At 38.3% G+C, this 23,891-nt stretch overlaps 1 protein-coding gene across 1 annotated transcript in view; it reads left to right on the forward strand.

Annotated features, from left to right (window-relative positions):
* Positions 1-23,891, forward strand: part of Dnah8 (dynein axonemal heavy chain 8) — a 262,037-nt gene that overhangs the window by 50,932 nt on the left and 187,214 nt on the right. Inside the window, exons 21-28 of the mRNA XM_087184476.1 lie at positions 5,941-6,076; positions 8,173-8,288; positions 11,107-11,208; positions 12,429-12,430; positions 15,771-15,846; positions 17,541-17,730; positions 21,369-21,565; positions 22,064-22,190. Of these exons, the coding sequence (XP_087040602.1) occupies positions 5,941-6,076; positions 8,173-8,288; positions 11,107-11,208; positions 12,429-12,430; positions 15,771-15,846; positions 17,541-17,730; positions 21,369-21,565; positions 22,064-22,190 (946 nt within the window). The remainder of the gene's footprint in view (positions 1-5,940; positions 6,077-8,172; positions 8,289-11,106; positions 11,209-12,428; positions 12,431-15,770; positions 15,847-17,540; positions 17,731-21,368; positions 21,566-22,063; positions 22,191-23,891) is intronic.

The following is a 23,891-nucleotide window of genomic DNA, read 5'->3' on the forward strand; positions in this document are numbered from 1 at the left end:
TACTATTTTTCAGATGTATCTTTCCATTTTGTTATTTTCAAGCTTTTTGGCTTCTATTTTAGAATTTTCTCTCGTAAAGAACATTTAGCTGGATTTTGTTTTTAATCTACTTTGAAAATCTATTTTTTTAAACAGATAACTTTAGTCTATTTACATTTATTGTAATTATCAGTACATTTGTATATGCTTTTACTCTTTATCTTACTTTTTCTTTGTGTTTTCTATTTACTTAGCTGTTTCTCTAAGTTATTTTTTACTCCTTTTCAAATATTTCAGGTCTTTTTATATAGTCCTGTGTTTTAATTCTTTTTATGTAGGCATTTAAAGTATATTTTATATTTTATAGAATAATTCCACTACCTGAAAAAAGTGATGGGTCTAATTCTCCCCTTTCCTTTTTCTGCCAGCTCTGTCTCAGGGGGGCTTGTTTCTTTGTGATTTTTATATTTTTGGGTTGTGAGTGAATGCACATGTGTCCATTTGTGGCAATGCTGGACAGCTTAAGTTAAGAACTTGCCCTTATTATTTATTCCTGTGTAGTACTTAAGAATTTCACAGTAAATTAGCTTCTCAGAGCATAGAATTGCCAAAAGTGCACCTGTAATATAAACTCAAGCCCTGAACTAATGTTGAAGGTTAGTTTGTGATTGTAAATTCCCAAGAAAGAATTTGTTCCTGAACCCCAGAGCCTCAATCAGAGCCTTAACCAGGATAGCTAACTCTCCTTGCTAATCCACATTTCCCTATTGATTTGTCTGGTGTTGTGCGGGGTACAGGAATGAGGTATGAGTGACTTTTAGCCTTTTGTGATGGATGCAAGGCCTTTTTTTTTTTTTTTTGCCTATGGACAAACATCTCCATAGCAGCTAGTTTCAGCTTATTTTTCATTTTAGGTCATATATGCACAAATATTAAGTGCAATGCTCCACCCTTGTAACTATCTCCAAGATTAAGATACAGAATACTTCCTTCACTCCAGATGAATCCCTTGTGGTCCACCCTAGGCACTACTCCCCAAGTAATCACCTTTTGACTTTGATCTCTGTATATTTATTTTGGCTGTTTTTGAACTTTACATAAATGCAGTGATGCAGCATACATCCTTTGTCTTTCATTTCTTTGGCTTAACATTTTGTCTGTGAGATTCACCTGCATTAATTTTTTTCATTCTCATGGTGGTAGAGTACTTATTATATGAATTTATTACAATTTATCCATGCTGTTGAGGGCATTTGGTTTATAGCTCTGGGTTTTACATAAACATGATTCTTTTTTGTTTTTTGGTACCGGGGATCAAACTCGGGACCTTGTGCTTGTGAGGCAGGTGGCGGAACCACTGAGCTAAATCTCCGGCCCTGAACTTCAGCACTAATCTTGGTGGGTATATGTCCAGAAGTGAGAATGTTGAGTCATAGATTATGAACATATTTAGGGGCAGTAGAGACTCTCTTTTTAGACTTTGTCTACTTGCACTAAGAGCCAGCCAGATTCAGGCATTGCATTTGATTTGCATCTTTCTTAACTTTTCGGAATCATTCCTACCCTGTTCATTTTTTGGCAACAGCTTTTTTTGTGGGTAAAACATACTAATATAAAATTTACCAGTTTAACCATTTTAAGTAAGCAACTTAGTAGCAATAAGTACATATATAACATTGTGTAACCATCACCATTATCTGTTTACAGAACGTTTTCATCATCCCAAACAGAAACTGTCCATATTATACAATAATTCCCCATTCCCCTATTCCTCAGCCACTGGTAACTTCTACTTTCTGATTCTAAGAATTTACCTGCTTTAGGTACCACATATAAGTCAAATAATTTTTCCATCAGTGTTTGGTGCATTTTACTTATCATAATATTTTCAATTTCATTCTGGCTGAGTAACATCCCATTGTATGTATACACACCACATTTTAAAATTCCATTTAACTTTGATGGACATTTGGGTCATTGGCACTTGGTGACTATTGTGAATAGTGCTGCTGTAAACATTGGTGTCTGTAACTGTCTGTCTGAGACCCTGATTTCAGTTGTTTTGAGTATATACACAGAACTGGAATTGCTGGGTTATACTGTAATTCTATATTTAACATTTTGAGGAACAGCCAACCTGTTTTCCAAGAGGGTGGGACCATTTTGCATTCCTGGCAGGAAGGCATGAGGGTTCCACTTTCTATACATCTTCACAAACATTTGTAATTTTCTCATGTTAAGATAGTAGCCATTCTAATGGATGTGAAGGGAAATCTCATTGTGGTTTTGATTTACATTTTCCTAATGACTACTGATGTTGAACAACTTTTCATGTGCTTATTGGCCATTTGTCTATTTTCTTTGCAGAAATGTCTATTTAAGACCTTTCCCATCTTACTTCTTTTAATGCTTTTTATTTTTTGAAGAAATCGAATCATGTGTTCTGCAAAACTTTCTGTGTTCTAGATTTTTCTTGATTGCATTCTGGTAAAATGATTTAGTATGCCTCTATCCACTAAATTTCCTGTAAATTATAATTAGAGCTGGAGGCTTGATTCAGTTCAGGTTGAATTTCTTTTTCTTTTTTCTGGCAAATAGTTCGTAGAGGACCCTGGGTGTTCCCCTTTGAATCACATCAAAAAGGCCATAATACCAGGTGGTTATCCATTTAGAAATATTAAGATTGATCAGTGAGTTCAAGTGTTATCATTGTTCACTTAAAGTTTTAGTAGCTTTTGGCTGTTGTTTCCTACAGTCATTATTTTACTGGAGTCTGGTAACTCCAGACTTGATATTCTGATTTTGGCATGTATGGTTAAAGTCTTTCTATAAAGAAGAGATTTCCCTCATTAACTAGTTGGTTACCCTGATATAGCATTTGTTCAACCCTTCAGTTTTCCTTGTACATACTATTTTCAAAATAATGAGTTGGCTCACTACTAGCAACTTCTACGATAATAATTGAGTTTAATTTTTTAAAAAAGGTCATTATGAATATATGGTGTTTTATGGATCTGGAGAATTTTAGTCCCCTGCAGTCATTATTCTTTTGGGTGCTCAAGATTTTCCATCTTTATCCAGTGGAATCCTTCTGGCCTTCTATGTTTTTGATATAATTCCAGTAAATCTTTGAAAACTTCCTTGCTTTCTGTAACTACTGAGTATCTCAGGCTCATTTTCTGCCCCAGATCTCGGGTCCCCAGAGCCTTTGTTCCTTCCAGTGGTACTAGTGAAAATGATATTGGAGTTCATAGTCTGGTGCTAGGAAAGGGACCCGTTTTTAACTTAGTTATTTCTTATATGATTATTTCCACATATTTAGGCAACACAGTGGAATGGAGGGGAGTACTATTTCTTGAGTTGACAAATCTGAGCATTATTTTCTTCCTACTTTCATAAATAGCTCTTTGATTCTATCCTTTACCACTTTTCTCCTTTCTTCTTGATATAGTTACATTATTATTTTCAGTTAAATAGTAAGTATACATAGCAACATATTACTGTGCCTATGTAAGTATCAGCCAATACAGAGCTGCATAGTGTATATGCAATACATCTTCTTGTATACAACATTTTAATCTTTCCTGGTGTTTCAAATTGCCTCTTGTTTTATATTTTCTTTTCAAAACAACTATCATATCAGGCTGTGGATTTAGCTCAGCAGTTCTGTCACCCTGCCTCACAACTGAAAGGTCCTGAGTTCAATCCCCACTACCAAAACCAGAACAGAACAGAACAAAACACAACAAAACAAAAACTATCATATCAGAGTCTCATTCCTTCCTCCCCAAGAGACTTCCTTTCAGAACCCTCTGAATCCCTCTTTCAACCTGGATTGGTTACTCTCCAGCCAACCAATCAGCTGCAAAACTGTTCACCTGGGACTCTTCCTGTTTGCTATGTTCCCTGTATCCCAGCATCCCATGGTTCTATAGGAGCAAGAGCCCTTCAACTGTTGCATTGATCTTTTCTCAGCAATTGAAATTTTCCAGAGATGTGACCATTTTCCTGCCTGGGGGTAATTTCCTGTCTGCCATTTTCTTCTCTCCACTCCTAGACTTTAACTGTATGCACTTCAGGGCAGGCCTTACCTATATACAAAAACAGTACAGAGGAATAGGGAAATTTCTGCATCAGTTTCCTATCTTTTGTCTCACTTATAATGAAATCACCTTCTCAGTATGTACTTGTAACTATTTTGACACTAGTTATTGGGTGGAGGAAGCACACACTACTGGAATTTGCTTTGAATAAATGAGTAAATAAGAACTTTCATACACATAGAAAGTGAAACATCACACAAAAGAAGAAAGTTGAGATGGATTCAGTGTAACTGAGTATGAATGTGGTGTTTGTATCAATGGCATAAGAGAAGAAAGTGTTATTATTAGGTGAGTCTCAATGCTATAAATCAAGGTGCAGGAAGCTCAATTTTGAAGAACACTTTTGCCACTCAATATGTCACAGTCACTTGCCTTGGAGAGATTTAAGATTCTACAAAGCTACCATCTGGTCGGTCATTGTAGCAGACAGAATATGATTTGAAGGGCAGGGCAAGCCAGGTAACACTCCAGGCAGAAATCAGATTTGGAAACATGACATACACGACACTGATTCTTTGGGATGAGGTTAATTCGGGCCAAATGGTGGTTTCAGATCATATTTGTGAAACAGAGATGTAGTTCTGAGCAAGGAGGGAGTGGGAAAGAAATATGCAGCCACTGTTTCCCTTCACGTGTTTAGCACTATGCTGAATAAATTGCTAAAAGGGATGACATGAAGGGATGATGAAGCCAGATCAGAAGAGCTGGTGGGGACAGAGAGGGTCAGAGAATGTCTTTAGGTAGGAGGAGGAACTCTGTTTCCCTTGGACTGAAGACAAATAGAATAGGTGCAGATACAGATAAAGTAGGCAAAAAAGGAAGACGTGGGAGAGAATGTGGGGGATATGGGACCCCTCAAAGCTTGCTGAGGGAGCAATTGGCATGGGAAGTCTCAGGTCCCTTCACAGATGCTTTTTTTGAAGGCGTGAGTTGTCTGCTGCATTCACTCCTCTCTTTTCTAAAATGCATAGGTATTGTTAGCTATGTTCAAAGATGTCTTCAATTATAAGCTGGTTTTCTTTTTTTGAATTTGAATAGCTCTCCTCTTCTTCCTAAAGCCTTTGCTGACTATTAGAAAAAGCCAGAAAGGCAAAGTGCAGGCTTTTCAAACCGGACAAAGCTGGTTTCAAACCCATTTCTTGCCAGCTACTGTGTTTCTGAGCAGATTTCTTATTTTCTCTAAGCCTTAGTTTTCTAATCTGTGAAACAGAGACAATAATATTAATTATCCCCAAAGGATGTGATTTAATTAATTAAATTCATTGATAAACATATAAACTTTTATGAAAGCAGCCATTCTTTTTTTTTCTTTTGGTACCTGGGATCGAACCCAGGACCTTGTGCCTGTGAGGCAGGTGGCAGAACCACTGAGCTAAATCCCCGGCCCACATATAAACTTTTAAACTGATGCCTGGCATACAATCCTATGCTCATTTAAAACCTTTACCTCATTTAAATCTCAAAGTAACACTTTGGATTGTCCTTCTTTAAAACCATATCTCAGTTTTGACTTTGATGGAAATCTTTCCACTCTCGATCTCTACATACGATTGAGTCAGATACAGGTCAGAAATTTGAGATTTTCTTCTATCTCTTCCTTTTCTTTACTTGGGCCTCAGAAGCTGTGCTTTTAGCCATTGGCACTTTTAGATGTGAAGCCACTGGTACCTATCTTATTTATTTATTTTTTTTGTGGTGTCAGGATCAAATGCAGGCACGTGTTCTACAAACTCACTATGCTACCAGGCCCTCTAGTCATTTTCAAGTGAAGTTAATTACAGTTTTTAAATTAAAGTCATATTAACCATTTTCAGTTTTTCAGTATCTCAGAATTAACCATCATTTCTTTATTCAATAGACATACACAAAAGAATGGGCTGATATTATAAACCACAAAAGTAGACACGTGGAAGAAGCTGTCAAAGAACTTACATTAATATTTGAGCAAATTTATGAAGTTAAGAACACTGGAGAAAAAGGAAGACAGTCACCAGGTAATTTCACTAGTTAACCGCTTGAGTTATAAGAGGTACATATATATATATACTCATATGGGGATCTTCTGCTTAGTGGGTAGCAAAATTCCAGATACCAAGGAGGAGCACAGGGGTTCATTGTAAATCACATGGCTTGCACAAATAGTTTCAGGACCCGTGAGCTCTTTTGTCCTGTAGGAGTTAGTGGGAACCCTTTTGAAATCCAAGTTCTGAAGCCAAACAAAAGTTAGTCTTGCCAGCAGCCCTTTTTATGTTAGCTTTTTGTGGTACAGCACAAGTAAACCCAGCAAGAGTAGAATCTATACTTTTCATGAGTTTGGAAAACTTAACTTGAGTGAGACTGTGTTTGGAGACATTTTCCCCTCCTGGACCCTTCTCTGAGTGGAATAAACAATTTATGCATTCCCACTTAGACCTGTTTTAGGAGCTCAGAGTATAGGTAAATGGGGCCTAGTGGAACAGTGTATTCCTAAGGAAGCAAAGATTATGCCCCTTAATTAAAGAACAGTCTAAAAAGTTTTAGTCCTAACTGCAACTTTTGACGTTGCCAAAGCTCTCATTGTCCTCTTCAGTTTGCTTGACTAGGAATAAGAGAAAAGTCCTCATTTTCACCACTTCTCTTGAGGCAAGCCTGTATGACAAGGTACATGGATTATTTAAAGTGGATGAAATAATTTTAACCCTGTTCTCTGGATTTCAGAGTCTCACTTTTTCCCAAGAAAGCCCAAGATTGTAATAATTTAAGTAAATATGTTTCTCATAAGCTCAAGAGATAAGCTGCTGAATTTGGTTCTTCCTCATCAGGGGCAGGGAAGTTTAGGAAATGATTTTCAACTGGAGAGTTTTTTGCTTTTTGGTTCCTGGATTGTAGGTTAAGAACTTGGGATTTTTAGTTTTGCTCAGTTGTTCTATCTAGATTCTTTGGATAAACTTGAAGGCAAAATTTATATTTTGAAGGTTTGTTTTCAAACTCTAAATAAGAACTAGTAAAGTTAGAAATTTGCAGTTGAAGCTTGCACTTGTCAGTGTTATAAGGAGATGTGTCTGTCAATCAGGAGCCCTGTTTGCCCAAATACCTGCCCTTCCTACCATCCCTACTCAGGGTTTTGTGTGAGGCAGGCCTCTGGCTAGACCAAGTCCATGGTGTTTTGAAGGAGACTGGAGAGATGGCTTTGCCTAATAGAGGTGAGCTTGGGTAGCTAATTACCAACATGTTTGAAGTAGGGCACCTATGGGGGGCTGGCTATTTGGAATGAGAGGCAAATATTCCAGTCAAGAAGAGATCCCATGTAAATGACACTGGAAGAAGAAAAGGACAGAAGGATTGTGCCTAGAACATTGGTTCTCAGTGGGACCAAAGGAGGGAATATTTTGCCTCCCTGGAGACATTTGGCAACATCTAGAGACTTGTTTGGCTGTCACAGTGTCTGCCTGGGGGTTGTTACTGGCTTCCAGTGGATAGGGCCAGGGATGATACTCATTGTCCTGCAGGACACACCTCAGTAACAAAGAACTATCCAGCCCCAAATTATCCAGCAACACCTGGCACTATGTCAGTCGTCAGTAGTGCCCAGGAGAAGCAATGTATGCTAAAATGAGTATGGACAGTGTGTTTTCTTGCTTCTTAGAGATTTTCACTTGCTTTTATCACGAGTATCAAAACCTATAAAAATATCAGTCCCTTAGGTTAGAAAACTCAACAGGAAAGCAGTTCAGCTAATTTAGAAAGATAATATGTAAAACCCTCATACAATTTTTTATTAATTCTGGATACAAAGATAGAGTATATTGACAGAATGTGTTTCTTAGTAGCATGATGATTCTACTGAGAGAAGTGGTTTAAATTGAATTCAAGGATGACTCCTATATAAATAAATGCAAAATAAAGTAAATATAGAAATTTTAAAGTAAGAGCTTTTTGGTACTGGGGATTGAACTCAGGACCTTGCGCTTGGGAGGCAGGCACCAGAACCACTGAGCTAAATCCCCAGCCCAGTAAAAGCATTTTGAAAAGGAGCTTCTTAAGAAGGTTTGGCCATAGAGAATAAACTTAATGCTGAAAATATACATGTTATTTTTTTTTCTGTCTGCAGAACACCAGAAACATGTTGTTTTTGGAAGTGAAACAGAAGATGGCGAAAACAACGATTATGACACTGATGTGGTGAACGTGGGTGATACTAATGATAAAGAAAATGAATTTAAAAAGGTATTTACTGTGGAACAACCTCATACAATTTCACAGAAGTGAGACTTAAGGATTGAAGACAATCCTAGGAGGCGCATCCTTCAGCCAGTTCTGCGGTGAATCTGTGTCTAATTTATAACAACCCAGCACACACAATTTTCGGTTTCACACTGTAGGATCGGGCAGACCTACATCATGCCATTGCATCCTTACAGTTTCTTCCAGTATCATCAACTTCTGATGTGATTCTGTCGGTCTGTTATAGTTTATAATGCATCTCCCTGTCTTGGGAGCAGCTGTGTTTTCTTATATAGTAAATGTGACTTCTGGGATGGTAGCACCAATCCATCTGACTCAGAGTGGAGAACTTTGTCCTCACTTATTGAGCTTAATAGAGTTGTCTATAACACAAGTGCTGATTTTAATTAATTAATCTTTTGTTTTTGATACCAGGGATCAAACTCAGGACCTTGCATTTGCCAGGCAGGCACAGTACCACTGAGCTAAATCCCCGGCCCACACATCCTGATTTTGATTCATTTGGGGCCCAGTGCTGTGTGTGTTAAACCAGCACTATGGACAACCTTTGGGCTCTGCCGTAGAGAAACCCCAGATGGGCAGATTGTGTTGAAATGAGTTGAGAAGGAAGGTTGAGAAAGAGGCATGAGGAGCTCTCTCTTTTTCTGGTCTTCTATCAACTCTAAATGCCATTCCCTCTTTTGCACAAATTCCTGCTTTCTCTTCCCTCTGCCAGTTTTCTTTCTTTTCTTTTTTTTGGGGGGGCGGGTACTGGGGATCGAACCTGGGTCCTTGCGCGTGCGCAGCAGGCGTCGAAACCACTGAGCTAAATCCCCGGCCCTGCCAGTTTTCTTTTAATCCTTCGTACCCACCTTCTTTTCATCCTTTCCTTGTTTTATCTCCTTTTGCATACAGTAATATCGTTTTCGAAATAAACAGGGCACATTTGTTCTCTTTTCACCTTCTTGCCAGTCGATTGGGAAGCACTTTCCTGCGGAGTCTAGATTCCAACCTTAGCCTTAGTGCCTCGAAGCAGGCAGCCGAGCCACCAGGGGGAGCCAGCTGCATCGAGGAAGTGTGCTCGCCTCTCAGCAGGCGTTCTGCCATTGCATTCCCTTTCCACACAAGCTGGGTCTACAGCAAGACTGAGCATAATCTGAGCCCCTCTAGTTGGGGTCACCTGGAGTTGCGTCACTGTAACCACCCCTGTCTCAGCTCCATGTGCCACACACTGCCACAATGGGCTCTGATCATCTGACCATGCCAGTGCCTGTGCTTTAGCTGGATAATTCATCCTCTCTGTGCACTCTTGAAAGCTTGATATCCCTCTTTGTGCCTTAACTGTTCTGACTCAACTCAACCTGGATCTTCCCCCAAACCTCAGCAGGGCAGGGTCCACAGCAGTGAGGAACAGTGGCTGGAACTTGGCCCTGGATGTGTGGCTCACTGGGCCTGGGGCCTGGGGCTGTGGCTCACTGGAAGAGCACCTGCCTAGCATGGGCGGCAACACCCTGAGTTCCATGTCTAGTACCACGAAAAGGGTAAAGAAAAGATGTCTGGGTGTCTGCCTGCCACCTCAGGGCCTGTTCTGTGCTCTATGCATTAAGCTTGGAAACTCCTCTCAAAGGAAAGAAGGGTGGGGAGAGAGGGTCAAGCCGTGGTCCAGGGTTAGAAGGTTCATCCTGTACATTTGGGCCTTTTACGTTTTAAAATATGTTTCCCCACCATGCTGAGCTTCTTGAGGATGGAGATTCAGCATCCGCTTGTGCTCAGGTCCCTAAGCATTGAAAAATGCACCACCCTTAAAGTGCTTTGACTTGGGTAGGTTAATTGTTGAATGTTATTTATTTGTAGCCAACTTTTATACCCCAAACAGGTTGTCTGATGATTTATCATGCTGGCATAGGAAATTTGAAGAAATAACGAATTATAGGACATAAATAGACACGCAGTATAGAAGGATATAAAAAAATACAGTTTGGCCCTAGATTTTTTTTTTTTTCCTTAGAGTAATTCCTTCCATAAATAACACCTTACTTTTTAAATATAGATTCTAACTGGTTTTAGATCATGGAGAAAGTTAATAATATAGCCTTAAAAAAACTACACCATATTTTTTGGTAGCCTTTTATCATCCCAGACCACAAGAAGGGTGCTAAGGTCAGATTATTATGTTCTTAAATTAACAAATTTTCTGAGGCTTACAAAGTAAATCACACGAGTAATTATAGCAGCAACAGCCTTTTCAAAATGACTAAAACAAATTTTGAGGGTAGTTTCCAAAACTGTATTTAGAAATACAGGAAAATATGTGTTGTCTCCTAATAAAGTTAAATAAATATTCTTTCTGAATTCTATAGACACTGTAAGATGTTTTAGATTTATTTGGTTCTCATAAGTTAAAAAATGATTGCTTTTACATAAATTCTTCCAAACTGTCATCTACTCTCAGATTTTTATTGTCTTTTCACTGTACTCAGAGATTATCTCTAATTTTCTCTTAGAAATGTGTGGTTTTGTTGGTTTTAGTAAGTTAACTTAATTGTTGAATATTAAGCAAACCAGGGTTATTTTGAGTAAATTGTTTTTGAATATGTCCTGATTTGCTAGAATGTTTATGCAAGCACACTTTTCATATATTGTTACCTAAAAAAAAATACAGACAAGTGATTTAGGCTTGTATTTATTTATATAGTGTTCTGGAAACTATAGGTTATTATTTCTCACCTTTCACATGTCACTTCTATAATTGTGTCATTGCTTTGGGAGATGTTAGAGCTTTATTTTTGTGTACCAAATTTAATATGGTTTCTTATTACAGGAATGTAAAGAAGTCTATGGATTTTTCTCTCATCAATTACTAGACAGTCTGCAAAAAGCTACACGATTATCTTTGGACACAATGAAAAAAAGAATATTTGTTGTTAGGCAAGTTGAAAATATGCTAAATTTGTCTGGTAATGCTAACTATAATGAATGATATAATTCTAATCATATCTCTTGATTAGTTTGTCAATTTTAAAAAGTCATAAAATGTAAAACGTAGCACTCATTAAAAGGCTGTCTGAAAACATTTGTGTAATAGTGCAAGAACAGCGAGCAAATGAACAACCGTGCTTCTAGCACCCAGGCCAGGATCAGGAAGACTGCCAGTCCGCTGCTGGTCCTCCTACTCCTCTCCTGAGGGTGACCTTGCCCCTGACCTTGGTGTTCATCACTGTCTCACTTCTCCATACAGCTTCCCACTTGCTTCTATTCGTAATATTTGTCTGTGTTTGACCTGTGTTCAATATTATGCTTTTGAGATTGACCTATGTTGATACAGTTTATTTTCACATCTGCACATTTGGAGTATGTGCCATTTATTTATCTGTTTCACCCGTGACGGTCATGTGGGTTGTTTCCAGTTTAAGCTAATCTGATAAAGCCTCTGTGAATGTACCTTTACCTGTCTTCTGCAGCTGCTAAGAGTGGATTTGGGAGTCCTAGGGCATGTGTGTGCCTCATTTGAGCAGGCAGGGTTCAGAACGAGAGTGACCATAGACCTGGATCCTTGCAAACAGTACGTTCAACTAAAAAATTGTTGCTAACACAGAGGTGTGAAGTGCCATCTCTTTGGGGCTTAAACTCATTTTCCTGGTGACTGATGAGCTGAATACATTTTCATGTGCTTATGGGTCATTTGTTCTTTCTCTTCCTTAAAGATTGTGGGTTTCTTTTTTCAGGGAGATTATTTTTTTTTCTATTGGAATGGAATGAACCATAAATATTTCAATGTATTACTTTGTTGGTGGTAATAGTGCAAATATCACCTTTCAGTTCTGCCTTGTCTTGTTTACTTTATTAATTTTCATTTTTTCTTTGTGGGATTTAAAATTTTTTCAAATATATCAATCTTTTGTGCAAGATACTCAGATTTATCAGTCGTTTATAAGTGATTTATGATTTTTATGTCTTTTTAAAGAAACTTCTTTCCTATTTCATAATGTCTCTGAAAAGTTTTGTAACTTTGTAAGCTTTTATGTTTAGAAATTTAATCCACGTGGTATTGATTTTTATGCTTAGACAGGAGAAAGCTTTTCCACATAGTTATTAATTACCAAGCAGGAGTTGTTGACAAATCAACATTTGGGGAGAGGGGAGGGGTATTTAAGTTGCATTGAATCTGTAGGTCAATTTGGATAGAATTGACGTCCTTATAAATATTGAGCCCTCTTTCCTAATTACTCTGAACTATATTTATTTTTTTTTGCCATTGTGATTGTGTAATTTTAATTATTTGTGCATCTGTTCTAAAGATGATGTCATCTACGTCATTTAGGGTCCTTGCGCTTGCGCAGCAGGCGGCGAAACCACTGAGCTAAATCCCCGGCTCAAAGTCATTTTATTTATTTATTTATTTATTTATTTATTTATTTATTTATTTATATATCGGGGATCGAACTCGGGACCTTGCGCTTGTGAGGCAAGCGGCAGAATCACTGAGCTAAATCCCCTGCCCTCAATGTCATTTTAAATATTTAAATAAATGCTTTTTTCCCTTATCCTTCAGGTATTGTATTATTTCTGCCCTGTTAGTTTAGCCATTTCTTTTTTCAAAAATCTTCCTTGGGAAGACAGCCTTCACTTATCTTATTGAACATCCTCCATCTACTTAAGAGTTTTTCATATCTCCATGTGTTTCATTTTATCTGGTGTGAGTTGCTGTTTCAACTTTTGATTTCTTTCTCTCTCTTTCTTGCCCTTAGATTTATGCATGCCTATTGGGATTTTAGTGTGAGGGCTCTCTTTAATCAAGAGGTCTTTTTGATTTTGTGTTTCTTTTCCCTTTTCTCCTACCTAGGATTTTCACTTTCGCCTCCCAGTGACCAATGCAATACTGAGTTCAGAATCAGCCCTCAATTGTGCACAGGTGCTGCCCCCTGGAGAGAGGTTGGGGGTATGGCAGGATCAGCCGGGGAAGAAACAGGAGGTCCAGCTGGTGGCTTATCAGGGAAGCTGTGGATTTGCTTCTTTCTCCCGTGTTCCCCACACGTTCGGGAAAGCAGTAGCTGCAGGCAGGAGGTTGATAGACGGCCTTGCTGTTGTTTTTCCGCTTTCATAATGGAGGGAGCGGGGTCGGGGATTTAGCTCAGTGGTTTCGCCGCCTGCTCTGCAGGCGCAAGGACCCTAGTTCCATCCCCGGTACCACCCCCCCACCCCCCCCAAAACATAATGGAGGGAGCATCTTCTTGGTTTTCTGCTTTACGTAGTGAGCTTGGCTGAAGCTCCCGTGTCTCACATGGAGTACTGTCGGTCCCCAAATCCCCAGAGCCACCCTCTCTGCTGTCAGTTGCACCCTTAGAAACCAGAACCCTAACCAGGCCACTCTTGTGTTTCTGGTCCATTCCTGATTCATGAAAACGCTTGTCTTGTACTTGAACATTAGCACATCCTATGTATCAATTCTAGATTATGATGTATTTGGTACAAAGAAGTGTATTTGAAGAATGAACTCACACGCGGCATCGATTTACAAGTTCTCTAGTACTTAAGTAATTTTTGAAAAGGGATACGCAGGGATGATAACTCCAAACTCTCGCTTGTCTAAAATGTCTTTCTCTTATTCTCATACACAGATGTTAGTTTGGTCTTCCCGAATCATAAATCTGTTTTTCTCACATAAGTGCTGTCCTTTTATTTTCAGACTAGAGTTCTGCTAATCTGATTTTCCAATTGTATTTATTTATTTATTTTTTGGTACCGGGTGATCAAACTCGGGACCTTGTGCTTGCGCAGCAGGCGGCAAAACCACTGAGCTAAATCCCTGGCCCAACAGATCAGTTCTTAAGATTAAAGGAGAACTTTCTTTAATTTACCTATGTAAGATTCAAACACTGGAGTTTGATAGCAAAGTGTCTCTGAGCTGAGTGACCCACTGCGAATTCGTTAGTCTTTCTTTTCCTAGGTTTTTTCATCTATAAAATGGAAATAATAATCACAGGATCTGCCTCATAAAGTTAGTTTGAGGGTGAAATGTGTTAATTCATGGAAAATGTAAAGTGCCTGGCGTACACTAAACATTCAATAAATGTTACTCATCTTTTTATCCTTTCTCTTTTTCTTTAAATAATTTCTGTCTCTTTGTATTTTGCACCTGAAATTTTGGAGAATTCCTTAAGCTGACACTCTGGTCTGCTAAAAACATCGCTGAATGATCTAGGTGCTGTTACTGATTCTTTTTAGTTCAGTATTTATGGGAACTCACTCTGGTTCTCAGATTCTCCCTTTGCATTATGTACAGCTCTTCTTGTTCTCTTGATGCACCTCAGCTATCATGGGGAGACTATGGATTAGAATGCTTTTGTTTGCTTGCTTTTAGTTCAAAGAGTTCCTTACAATAACATCTGGAAACCATTGGCCTTGAGTGTCACTTTTGAACTGTGGTTCCCACCCCCAATCCACTTGTACTTATAAGTGGAGGCGTCCTTCACTAATGACAGTACTTCTTGCATTTCCAGAGAAAAAGAGAATGGAACGTTTGCATTTTTTAATATTTTTGTTTAGAATAGGGATGGAATTCTGTTATGGCTTTGATTTGAAAAGTCCCCCAAAGCCATAGGCTTGGTTGCAACTGAGGGACTTCGGGAAATGATTGGATCTTAAGGGCTTTAACTTCATCAGTGGTACTGATGAGATCATAATTTTGGGGAGTTATTGGGAGATGGATTATTGAAGGGAGCAGATCATAGGGTCATGACCCGGGGCCTATATCTGGTCCCCAGCGCCTTCTTCTCACTCTCTTGTACTTTCTCCCTGCTTCCTGGCTGCCATGAGGTGTGCAGATTGCCTCCGCCATGCCCTTCCACCATGATGTTTTTGCCTCGCCTAAAAGCAACAGACAGGCCAGCCATAGATTAAATCTCTGAGGCTGTGAGCCAAAATCAATTTTTCCTCCTGTAAGTTGTTATTCTCAGGGATTTTACTTCAGTGATGAAAAGCTGACTAATACAAGGTCAGAAGAGAAGGGAGATGTCCAAACTAATTTGCAGCTCAGGAGGTGGACACATGTAGCTGTGTGTCAGTGGACAGGTGATATTGTTTAAAAAAGCAGTTTTTAGAAAACTTTGACCAGAAACCTCCTGTTTAATCTTGTAGAATGTATATATAAAAAGTTTATGAAGATGTATGTTTTTTGTTGGTGTTATCCTCCATTGTCTCAGGGCTGAAAACAAAGGAAGTCTTTAGTGAACAGTATGAAATGGTTATGAAAGAGAGAAAGAGAGAGAGATTGATTCAGATATTAGAAAAATACATGACAGATTAGTATTTTGCTTCTAAAAATATTAAGTCATTGTGTTCTCTGCAATCTGTGGCTTGATTATAAGTAATGTTTGGTATAATTTGATATTTTGAATACTGTCTTACTTCAGGATTGAAACTTGTAGCGTAGTGTTAGTTGTGAAAATTTTCTAAGCTAAGGCTCAAATGACCATCTTATTACAGCCCTTATGGATGCAGACCATCAGATGATATTATTTCTTTCATAAAAACTGAAGTACATCTTGCAATTCCTAATGTGGTAAGTATTTTTTTTTTGTATTAAATTCTTTTATTGGTACATTGTAGGTATACAACACAATTACATTTCTCATTGGGAATTGGACCTTTATATAATGCATCTTGGTTCTTATTTTTTCCCCATTCCTAGCCCTCCCTTCACGCCCTCCACCCTTCCCTATTTACAAAGACTTTATTTCCATTTTTTCCATTTCTCATCATTTTTTCCTTTCCCTTCTTTCCTTTCCCCTGCCCCTCCCACCACCCCTACCCCTTTGGACCTTTTCTTCCTATTTTGCATTATCGATTATTCATTCTAATCATTGGTACATTTTAGGTATACAATATAATGACATTCATCATTGGAAATTTGCACCTTTACATAATCTCTCTTGGTTCTTATTTTTCACCATTGCCCAGCCCTCCCTTCAAGCCCTCCATTCCTCACAATTTACAAAGATTTTGTTCCTATTTTTCCATTTTCTTATATTAATCCCATTCCCTTCTATCCTTTCCCCTAGCCCTCCCACTTCCTTCCCCTTTGCCCCTTTTCTTCCTATTTCACATGACCTATTATACATTTAGTCCTTATTTACACTTTCAGTTTCTCACATGAGAGAAACTATTTGGTATTTACACGTGTGTCCTATTTATTTCACTTAAGAGCATCGCCTCGATGTGCATCCACTTAGCTACTAATGTGGTAAGTATTATTGATTACAGTGACATCTTTTTGTTTGTTTGTTCTTTGTTTTTTTATTTTTGGTACCGGGGATCAAACTTGGGACCTTGCGATTGTGAGGCAGGCGGCGGAACCACTGAGCTAAATCCTTGGCCTACAGTGACATCTTGATAATGCACTTAAGAATTATAGTTTTAGAACTGAACTTTGATTTACAGGAAGGTCCTGGTCCCATGTGTTTCTCTTTTCACTTTCCCTGTAGTCTTTAACAAAAGTAAAAATTTTTTAAAAAATATTATTTTTATCTGTTATTAAAATATTGTTTCTGCATAGGTCGTGATGTCTTGAAGGCTGGTGTTGAGTTAGGCATTTCTTCTGCTATCAGTAGTCAAGAGCCCTATAAAACACCTTGCATTTTCTTACTTCAGGTATTAAGTTGTTTACATAAAGTCATCATAAACGGCCAACTCCCCACCCCAGACTCACCACCATCAGGCAACCTACTCAAGAGAGCAGAACAGAAAGAAAGGAGTGAGCCTGCGTCCTGAGCTTGTGCTCTGCTGGGCCTTTCCTTGGCACTGATCCCTCCAACTATCCCAACTACTTCCTGGTGTCTGGACTCCAAACCACACAGGTGGCTGAGATGCCAGGCAGGGATAACTTGTGACCCACCTAACACCACTTTGCCTGGTCTGACTTCTGGAAGGACAGCGTCTGAGCTTACTTGACACATTTGGGAGGACTGAGGTCAAGAGTTTTTGTGGTATAGCTTCCGCAGTTGTTTTGCTTCCCGAGCATCCAACACATAATTTTCTTTTGCATCTAGCCATCCTCATAGGGCCACAAGGACTGTGGTTGACCCTTTGGCCCACCGGAATGGATAAAATGGGAAAACCTCCAGCTGGAGAAGGTCTGCAGCCCTCCCTCTGCACACAACTCTCCCGCTGGCCACCTGAGGCTTTCCCTGCTTGCAGGGTAGTGAGTGGTGAGGATTGGAGGGGTGTGTTGTATGTACTGGCTTCTTCTTCCCACAGGTAATGGTTCCCAGTCTGGATGATATTCAACAAGCCATCAACCGAATGATCCAGTTAACCTTGGAGGTCAGCCGAGGAGTGGCTCACTGGGGACAGCAGCATGCCCACCATACCAAGTCTGTGGTTACCAGTCCCACTGTAACTGACTTCACCCATGGGAGTACAGGAAAACAGCTGAAGAAGGAAGAGAGTAAGACAGTTCAAGCAAATCCCAGAGGAATAGAACCTTAGAATCGTAGCAATTAGTAAATGGCCTTTCTGATTCTTCCCAGGGTTGACGGTGTATGGATTTTTTGTAAAGTATGTTTAGTTGCTAAATATTGCATTAAAAAAAAAAACCTAGTGTTCTCCATCTTTCATCTAAAATATAACATGCAGATATTTCTTTCTAGTATTTGGTTGTGAATGAACAAGGACTTTTATTATTGGTCTATTATAGTAATCTTAAAAGTTTAAGTTAAAGGGGCCGGGGATTTAGTTCAGTCGTTCTGGCTCCTGCCTTGTAAGCTCAAGGTCCTGAGTTCAATCCCCAGTACCAAAAAAAAAAAGTTTGAGTTAAAATTTATTTTAGAAGTTAATCTTAAAAGCTAAACCTCGACTAAGTTTACTTTCAACATTGTTTTTGGTCCTAATAACTTTGTTTGAATTTTCATAGCTGTGTTATTGGTAATAGGATCAAATTGCTAACAAATGTCTAAAAAGTGAATAAACCAAAGATTGTTTATCAATACAGTAAAATTCTTCTCAGCAATAAAAATGATTAAACTACTAAGGTATGTCACATTAATTAGTTTATTAATTAAATAAATGAAACACCTTGTCTTTTCTTTAATTTTAATTAAATATAAGACAAAATAAAAGAGCAAAAGGGCTTAGAGAGGACTGTGGAAAACTTAGCACATCAATGAGCTTCTGCTACCAAATTATGCTATTTTGAAAAGAGAAGCTGGGAATCTGGAATTTCACATAAAATCTCACAATTTCAAGTTGTTAAAAACTGGTTTTAAAAAGAAAAATGCTGTATGGGTCAAACAAAACTATCAGTAAGGTCTCTGGGTGATGGGAGAATATTTGAGTGACATGGTCATATTTGTGTTTTGGTGAAAGATGTTTGTAGCAGTGGTTAACAGTTATTGCAAGATTTCCATGTTCCAGATGCTGAGCTGAAGATAAACATAGATTGTCTCATTCCTTTCACATGAGTGTAGCCATAAAGATCAAACAGTTGGCCTAAGGTCATCTGTGTAATGAATGCAGTCTTCCTCCTTTGACCACTATGCTGTTCTGTAAGGTAGCAGTTTCAACTCTGGAAATTCTACTTGAAGGACTTCTTAAATTTAGAGTGGTTTCAATCAATGTCATTTAGTTCTGTCCTCTGGAAAACAGTTCTTCCAAATTAAAAAAAAAAAATCTAGATCTCAAAATTAAATCTGACACAGTAGTTTAATAAGAACAAACAAAAATACCAGGATAATAGCTTTTTATTGCTTGGAATAACTCTTTAATTATCTGGAGGGAGTATCTTTAAGAAAATACATTTTTGAAAAATTTATGAATATTAAAATTGTTAATATTTAACTTTGAATGTTGAAGCTATTTATAATGTGAAAGGATTTGCTTTTAGGATCTTTTTTGGTGTGGTTTGCAGTACAGATTAGTAATGTTTGTTTGGGGGAATTGGTACATGCATATAACATATTTTTATTATTTTTGGTCTCTTTACTTCCCTTTTCCTTACCTCCCCCTGTCCTGCTTCATCTCCCAAAGTCTGACTTCTTGTTGCTTACCATCTCTCCTTTATCTCATTCATTTGTATTTTAGGTGTCTCATATAAGACGAACCATGCAATATTGAACTTTCTGTGTCTGACTTATTTTTCTTAGCATTATGGTCTCAAGTTTCATCCATTTTCTTGCAAATGACATGATTTCATTCTTCTTTATGGGTGAATAATACTCAATTTTGTGCATATGTCATATTTTATTCATCCATTTATCTGTTGATGGGCATCTAGGATGTTTCCAGAGCTTAGCTATTATGAATTTGCTGCTATAAATATGGTTATACTTGTATCACTATAGTGTGATACCTTTAATTCTTTTAGGAATATACCCTCGAGAAGTATATAGCTTGGTCAAATAGAATTTGTATTTTTTTTGCGGAATCTCCAAACTGATTTCCTTAGTATTTGTGCTAGTTTACATTCCCACCAACATTGTAGAGGGGTGTTTTTCCTCCACATCCTCTCCAGCATTTGTTGTTTTTCATGTTCTTGATGACAGCTATTTATAGGGTAGGACAGAATCTCAGAGTGTTTTGATTTGCATTTCCCTAGTGACTAAAGATGTTGAAGAGTTTTTCATATACTTATTGGCCATTTGCACTTCTTTTCAAAGGGTCTATTCAGTTCATTTGTCCATTTTTTAATTGGGTCATTTTGGGGGGGTTGATTTTTTTGGAATTCTTTATATATTCTAGATATTAGTCCTCTATCAGGAGAGTAGCTGGCAAAATTTTTTCACATTCTGTGAGTGATCCCCTCTGTTGATTGTTTTGTTTTGTGTTTTTTTGCCATGCAGAAACTGTTTTGCTTGATGTAATCCCATTGGTTGATTCCTGATATTATTTTCTGTACTCTGAGAGTTCTTTTCAGGAAGTCCTTGCCTATGCTTATGGCTTTAAGTTACATTATCTTCTAGCAGTTTCAGTATTTCTGTTTTATATCTAAGTGTGTGATCCATTTTGATTTGATTTTAGTAAAAGGTGAGAGATATGGATCAGAAGTTTCAATCTGAGCTTCAAACTCTCAAAAGTTTCAATCTTCTGCTCATGGCTATTCAGTTTTCCCAACACCATTTGTTACAAAGGTTATTTTTCTCCAACATATAATTTTTAACCCCATTGTAAAAAATCAGCAGTAGGTGCATGAGGTTGTTTCTTATTTTCTATTCCATTATGTCTATTTTTGTACCATGTTGTTTTTATTGGTATAGCTTTGTAGAATAACTTGAAATCCATTACCGTGGTGCCTCCAGCTTTGTTCTTTTTCCTCCTGCCCCTGTTCCGCTTCCTCCTCTTTCTCCTTTCTCTTCTGTCTCCTCCTCTTCTTCTTCTTTTTTTTTTTTTCCTTTAGGATTGGTTTGGCTCTTCTGGGTCTTTTCTTGTTACATACACATTTTAAGATTTTTTTCTAGTTCTGTGAAGAATGTTGTTGATATTTTAATAGTTTTAGATTGAATCTATAGATTGCATTTGGTAATATGACCCTTACTTATAACAATATTAATTCTGCTGGTCCTAAAACAGGGAAGTCTGTCAATTTTCTTTTATTTTTTTTAAAAAAATTTTTATTTTGTGATACAGGGTCTTGCTATGTAGTTCATCCTGGCCTTGAGCTCACTATGCAGCCCAGATCCTCCTGGCTCAGCCTCCTGAGTGCTGGGATTACAGGCATGTGCCACCATGCCTGGCTGGCTGTCCATTTTCTAATGTCCTCTTCAATTTCTTTCTTCAGAGTCCAGTAATTTTCATTATAGAGGTCGTTCATCTCTTTAGTTAGGTTGATTCCTAAGCATTTAATTTCCTAGTACCATGAATGGAATTGTTTTCTTGAATTTTTTCTTGGTAGGTTCATTATTGGTGTACAGGAATGCTGTTGATTTTTGTGAATTGATTTGGAACTCCACCACTTTGATGAACTTGTCTATCAGATATAGAAATCTTCTGGTGTTTTTTTAAAAAAAATCTTCTATGTAAAGAATCATATCATCTGCAAATAGGAATATTTTAACTTCTTCTTTTCCTATTTTCCCTTTTATTTTCTTTTAGGATCCTTTGAAGAAATTATTCCTGCAAGGAACCTGAAGAACTTTTACCCAGGGGTGGCGGAGCACAAAGACATTTCCAAGCTAGTCCTTCTCCTTTCTTCCTCCATGAATTCTCTCAGAACAGTGGCCCAGGAGGCCCTGCAGGAGTTTCAGAAGTATAAGACTCTCTGGATGGAGGACCGAGATGTGAAAGTGAAGGTGTATTTCCACTACTGGTGCTGTCATTTTAATCATTTACCTGTTGAAAGGGGATTATAAACGTATCAGGAATAATGAGAAGCTCTCGCGGGCAGAGGTCAAGAACCCACAGATGCCAAGCACCTGACATAACCGCTGAGGCTCTGGCAGATTTTATTTAATTCCCTTGAGAAATTGGGTGCTAGTTAGGTGTCAGACACTTTCCAGAGGCCAGGCATTCAAGGATATGTCACACTTACTTAGAGCCAGCTGTATTTTTGGTAAGAGAGTCAAGGAAACTGAAGAACTCTGAGTAACCATGTAGTCTATGAGATTCCATGCCCCAGCCTCTTCTTCCAGGACTACCAGATGGCCCCTCCTTTACTAAGCTGTTGTCCTCACAGCAGGTATAAATGTAAGAGTAGAAATACAAGTAAAAATTTCCAGTGTAAGCATCAGAAATGTAACTTTTATGCTGTTAAAATATTGAAGGAAATATTGACTGGTTCCTTACAACAGGAATTTTTGGGTCACGATCCCTCTCTGATGGAAATCAGATCAGAAATTCTACACTATGCTACTTTTGAACAGGAGATCGATGAGCTGAAGCCTATAATTGTTGTAGGAGCACTTGAATTGCACACAGGTAATTACAGATATCTATTATGTAGCATCTCTGTGTTTCCACATGGGATTATATTTTATTTAGCAAGAAGCTACTACATTACCTTGGTATAATATTTACATTTTTAAGTAGTTCTAGGCTATCCATATTCTTTATATCCACATATGCATTACATAGGCAGATTCTTCAATTAGCAGTCAAACAACTAAAACTACAGGTGGAATTCTTTTTTAGAAGAGGATGTTATGTATATGAGATAAGAATCAGACCGTTTGAAGTCTCCTGAGTTCATCCATTTGGAATTACCAAAGTATGATGAGATGACCATTTCATATTTGAAATACAGAGACCAGGTTGGCTGTTTGGCATACCATAGCTAGGGGGAGCCATGCTGGTTAGGCATAGTTTTCCCAGAGGGCAGACTACTATCCTAGATAGGGTGTCTGGACAGCACAATCCAAGGATTGTGGATCTAACTAGGTTAAGATTGGCTGTCAAAGGTTGATTACTTTACTCAGGTGGGACTTGATTGGCTGGTGCTCAGAGGTAAATTTGTTAGAGTACAACCTCCCTGATTGGCTGACATTAAGAAGGGAGTGAGAAGGCCTGAGATTTAGCTCAGTGGTTTCGTCGCCTGCTGCGCAAGTGCAAGGACCCAAGTTTGATCCCCAGTACTAAAAAAAAAAAAAGAAGGAAGTGAGTTGGACTGTGGTTTGGGTTTAAACTGGTTGTGGTGACTAATTGTTACCATGGTTACAGAATAATCCATCTTGCCCTAAGTTTGTGGGAAAATTTTATTCTCAGGTGAAATTTGAACAACTGTTTTACATGAATTATCTACTTTAAGTAGATTTTCAGATCAATTCTCAAGGAGTCAGCATAACTATGGCTCTTCAGTTTGACAACTTGGGTTTCAGCTCCAACCTCCATTTCCTATGCTGGGATCTGTGATATCTACCTCATGAACTGCTTTTATAGGAGACATTAGCATATAATATCTCTGGCAAATAATTTATGTTCAGGAAATATTATTGTTAGATCTACCATGAAAGGATTTAATTTGAGGAAGAATCTCAAGTATTTGAGGGGAGATTATTTAGCTGGAAATCAGAAACTTTACACTAAGAGCAATAATAATAAGAGCTTCTGGAGAGTTTTGGAAACTATATGATTTTTTAAAAGTTATTTGTCTCTGCACAGTGGTTAGCACTATGATTCTTCATATGAAAAACAGTGGTAGCTTAGTGTTATACTGGGCTAAGGTGCTTATTTTTGGAGAAAAGGAACTAAAACATTGAATAGATGGAGATAGTTACAAAGAGAGGGGAAGGTGGGCTGAATTCTTGAGCCCAAGGAAAAGGAGAAAAGAGGCCTATGATAAGCATTTCATGGGCGCCAGTCAGCAAGCTGGGAGCATGCTTCTTCCTGAGCTACACCTTTCCCTTTGCTCCATAGGCCCCCCAGTTTAGCTGTTGGAAGTTGAGAGGCAGCAACTGTGTTTCAAGCTTGACAGGCTGGGACTGAAGGGACATTGAGAGGAAAGAGGGGAATGGGTAAAGAGTTGGCTAGTTAAAGCTGTTTTGTTTTCAAGAAACAGAAACTCTTTTGAGTGACATTAAGGGGAAAAAGGTGTATGCCAGAATCCAAGGTGCAGCTGGGCCTGCAGAATAGACTAGGATCAGTCACCCTGTAAGAAGCTGAAGAAGTTTTTTCTTTCCACCT

The sequence above is a fragment of the Heterocephalus glaber genome, unplaced genomic scaffold, assembly GCF_053883595.1.
Source record: "Heterocephalus glaber isolate CG9 unplaced genomic scaffold, H.glaber_assembly_v1.0 deba00001497, whole genome shotgun sequence".
Lineage (NCBI taxonomy): Eukaryota > Metazoa > Chordata > Mammalia > Rodentia > Bathyergidae > Heterocephalus > Heterocephalus glaber.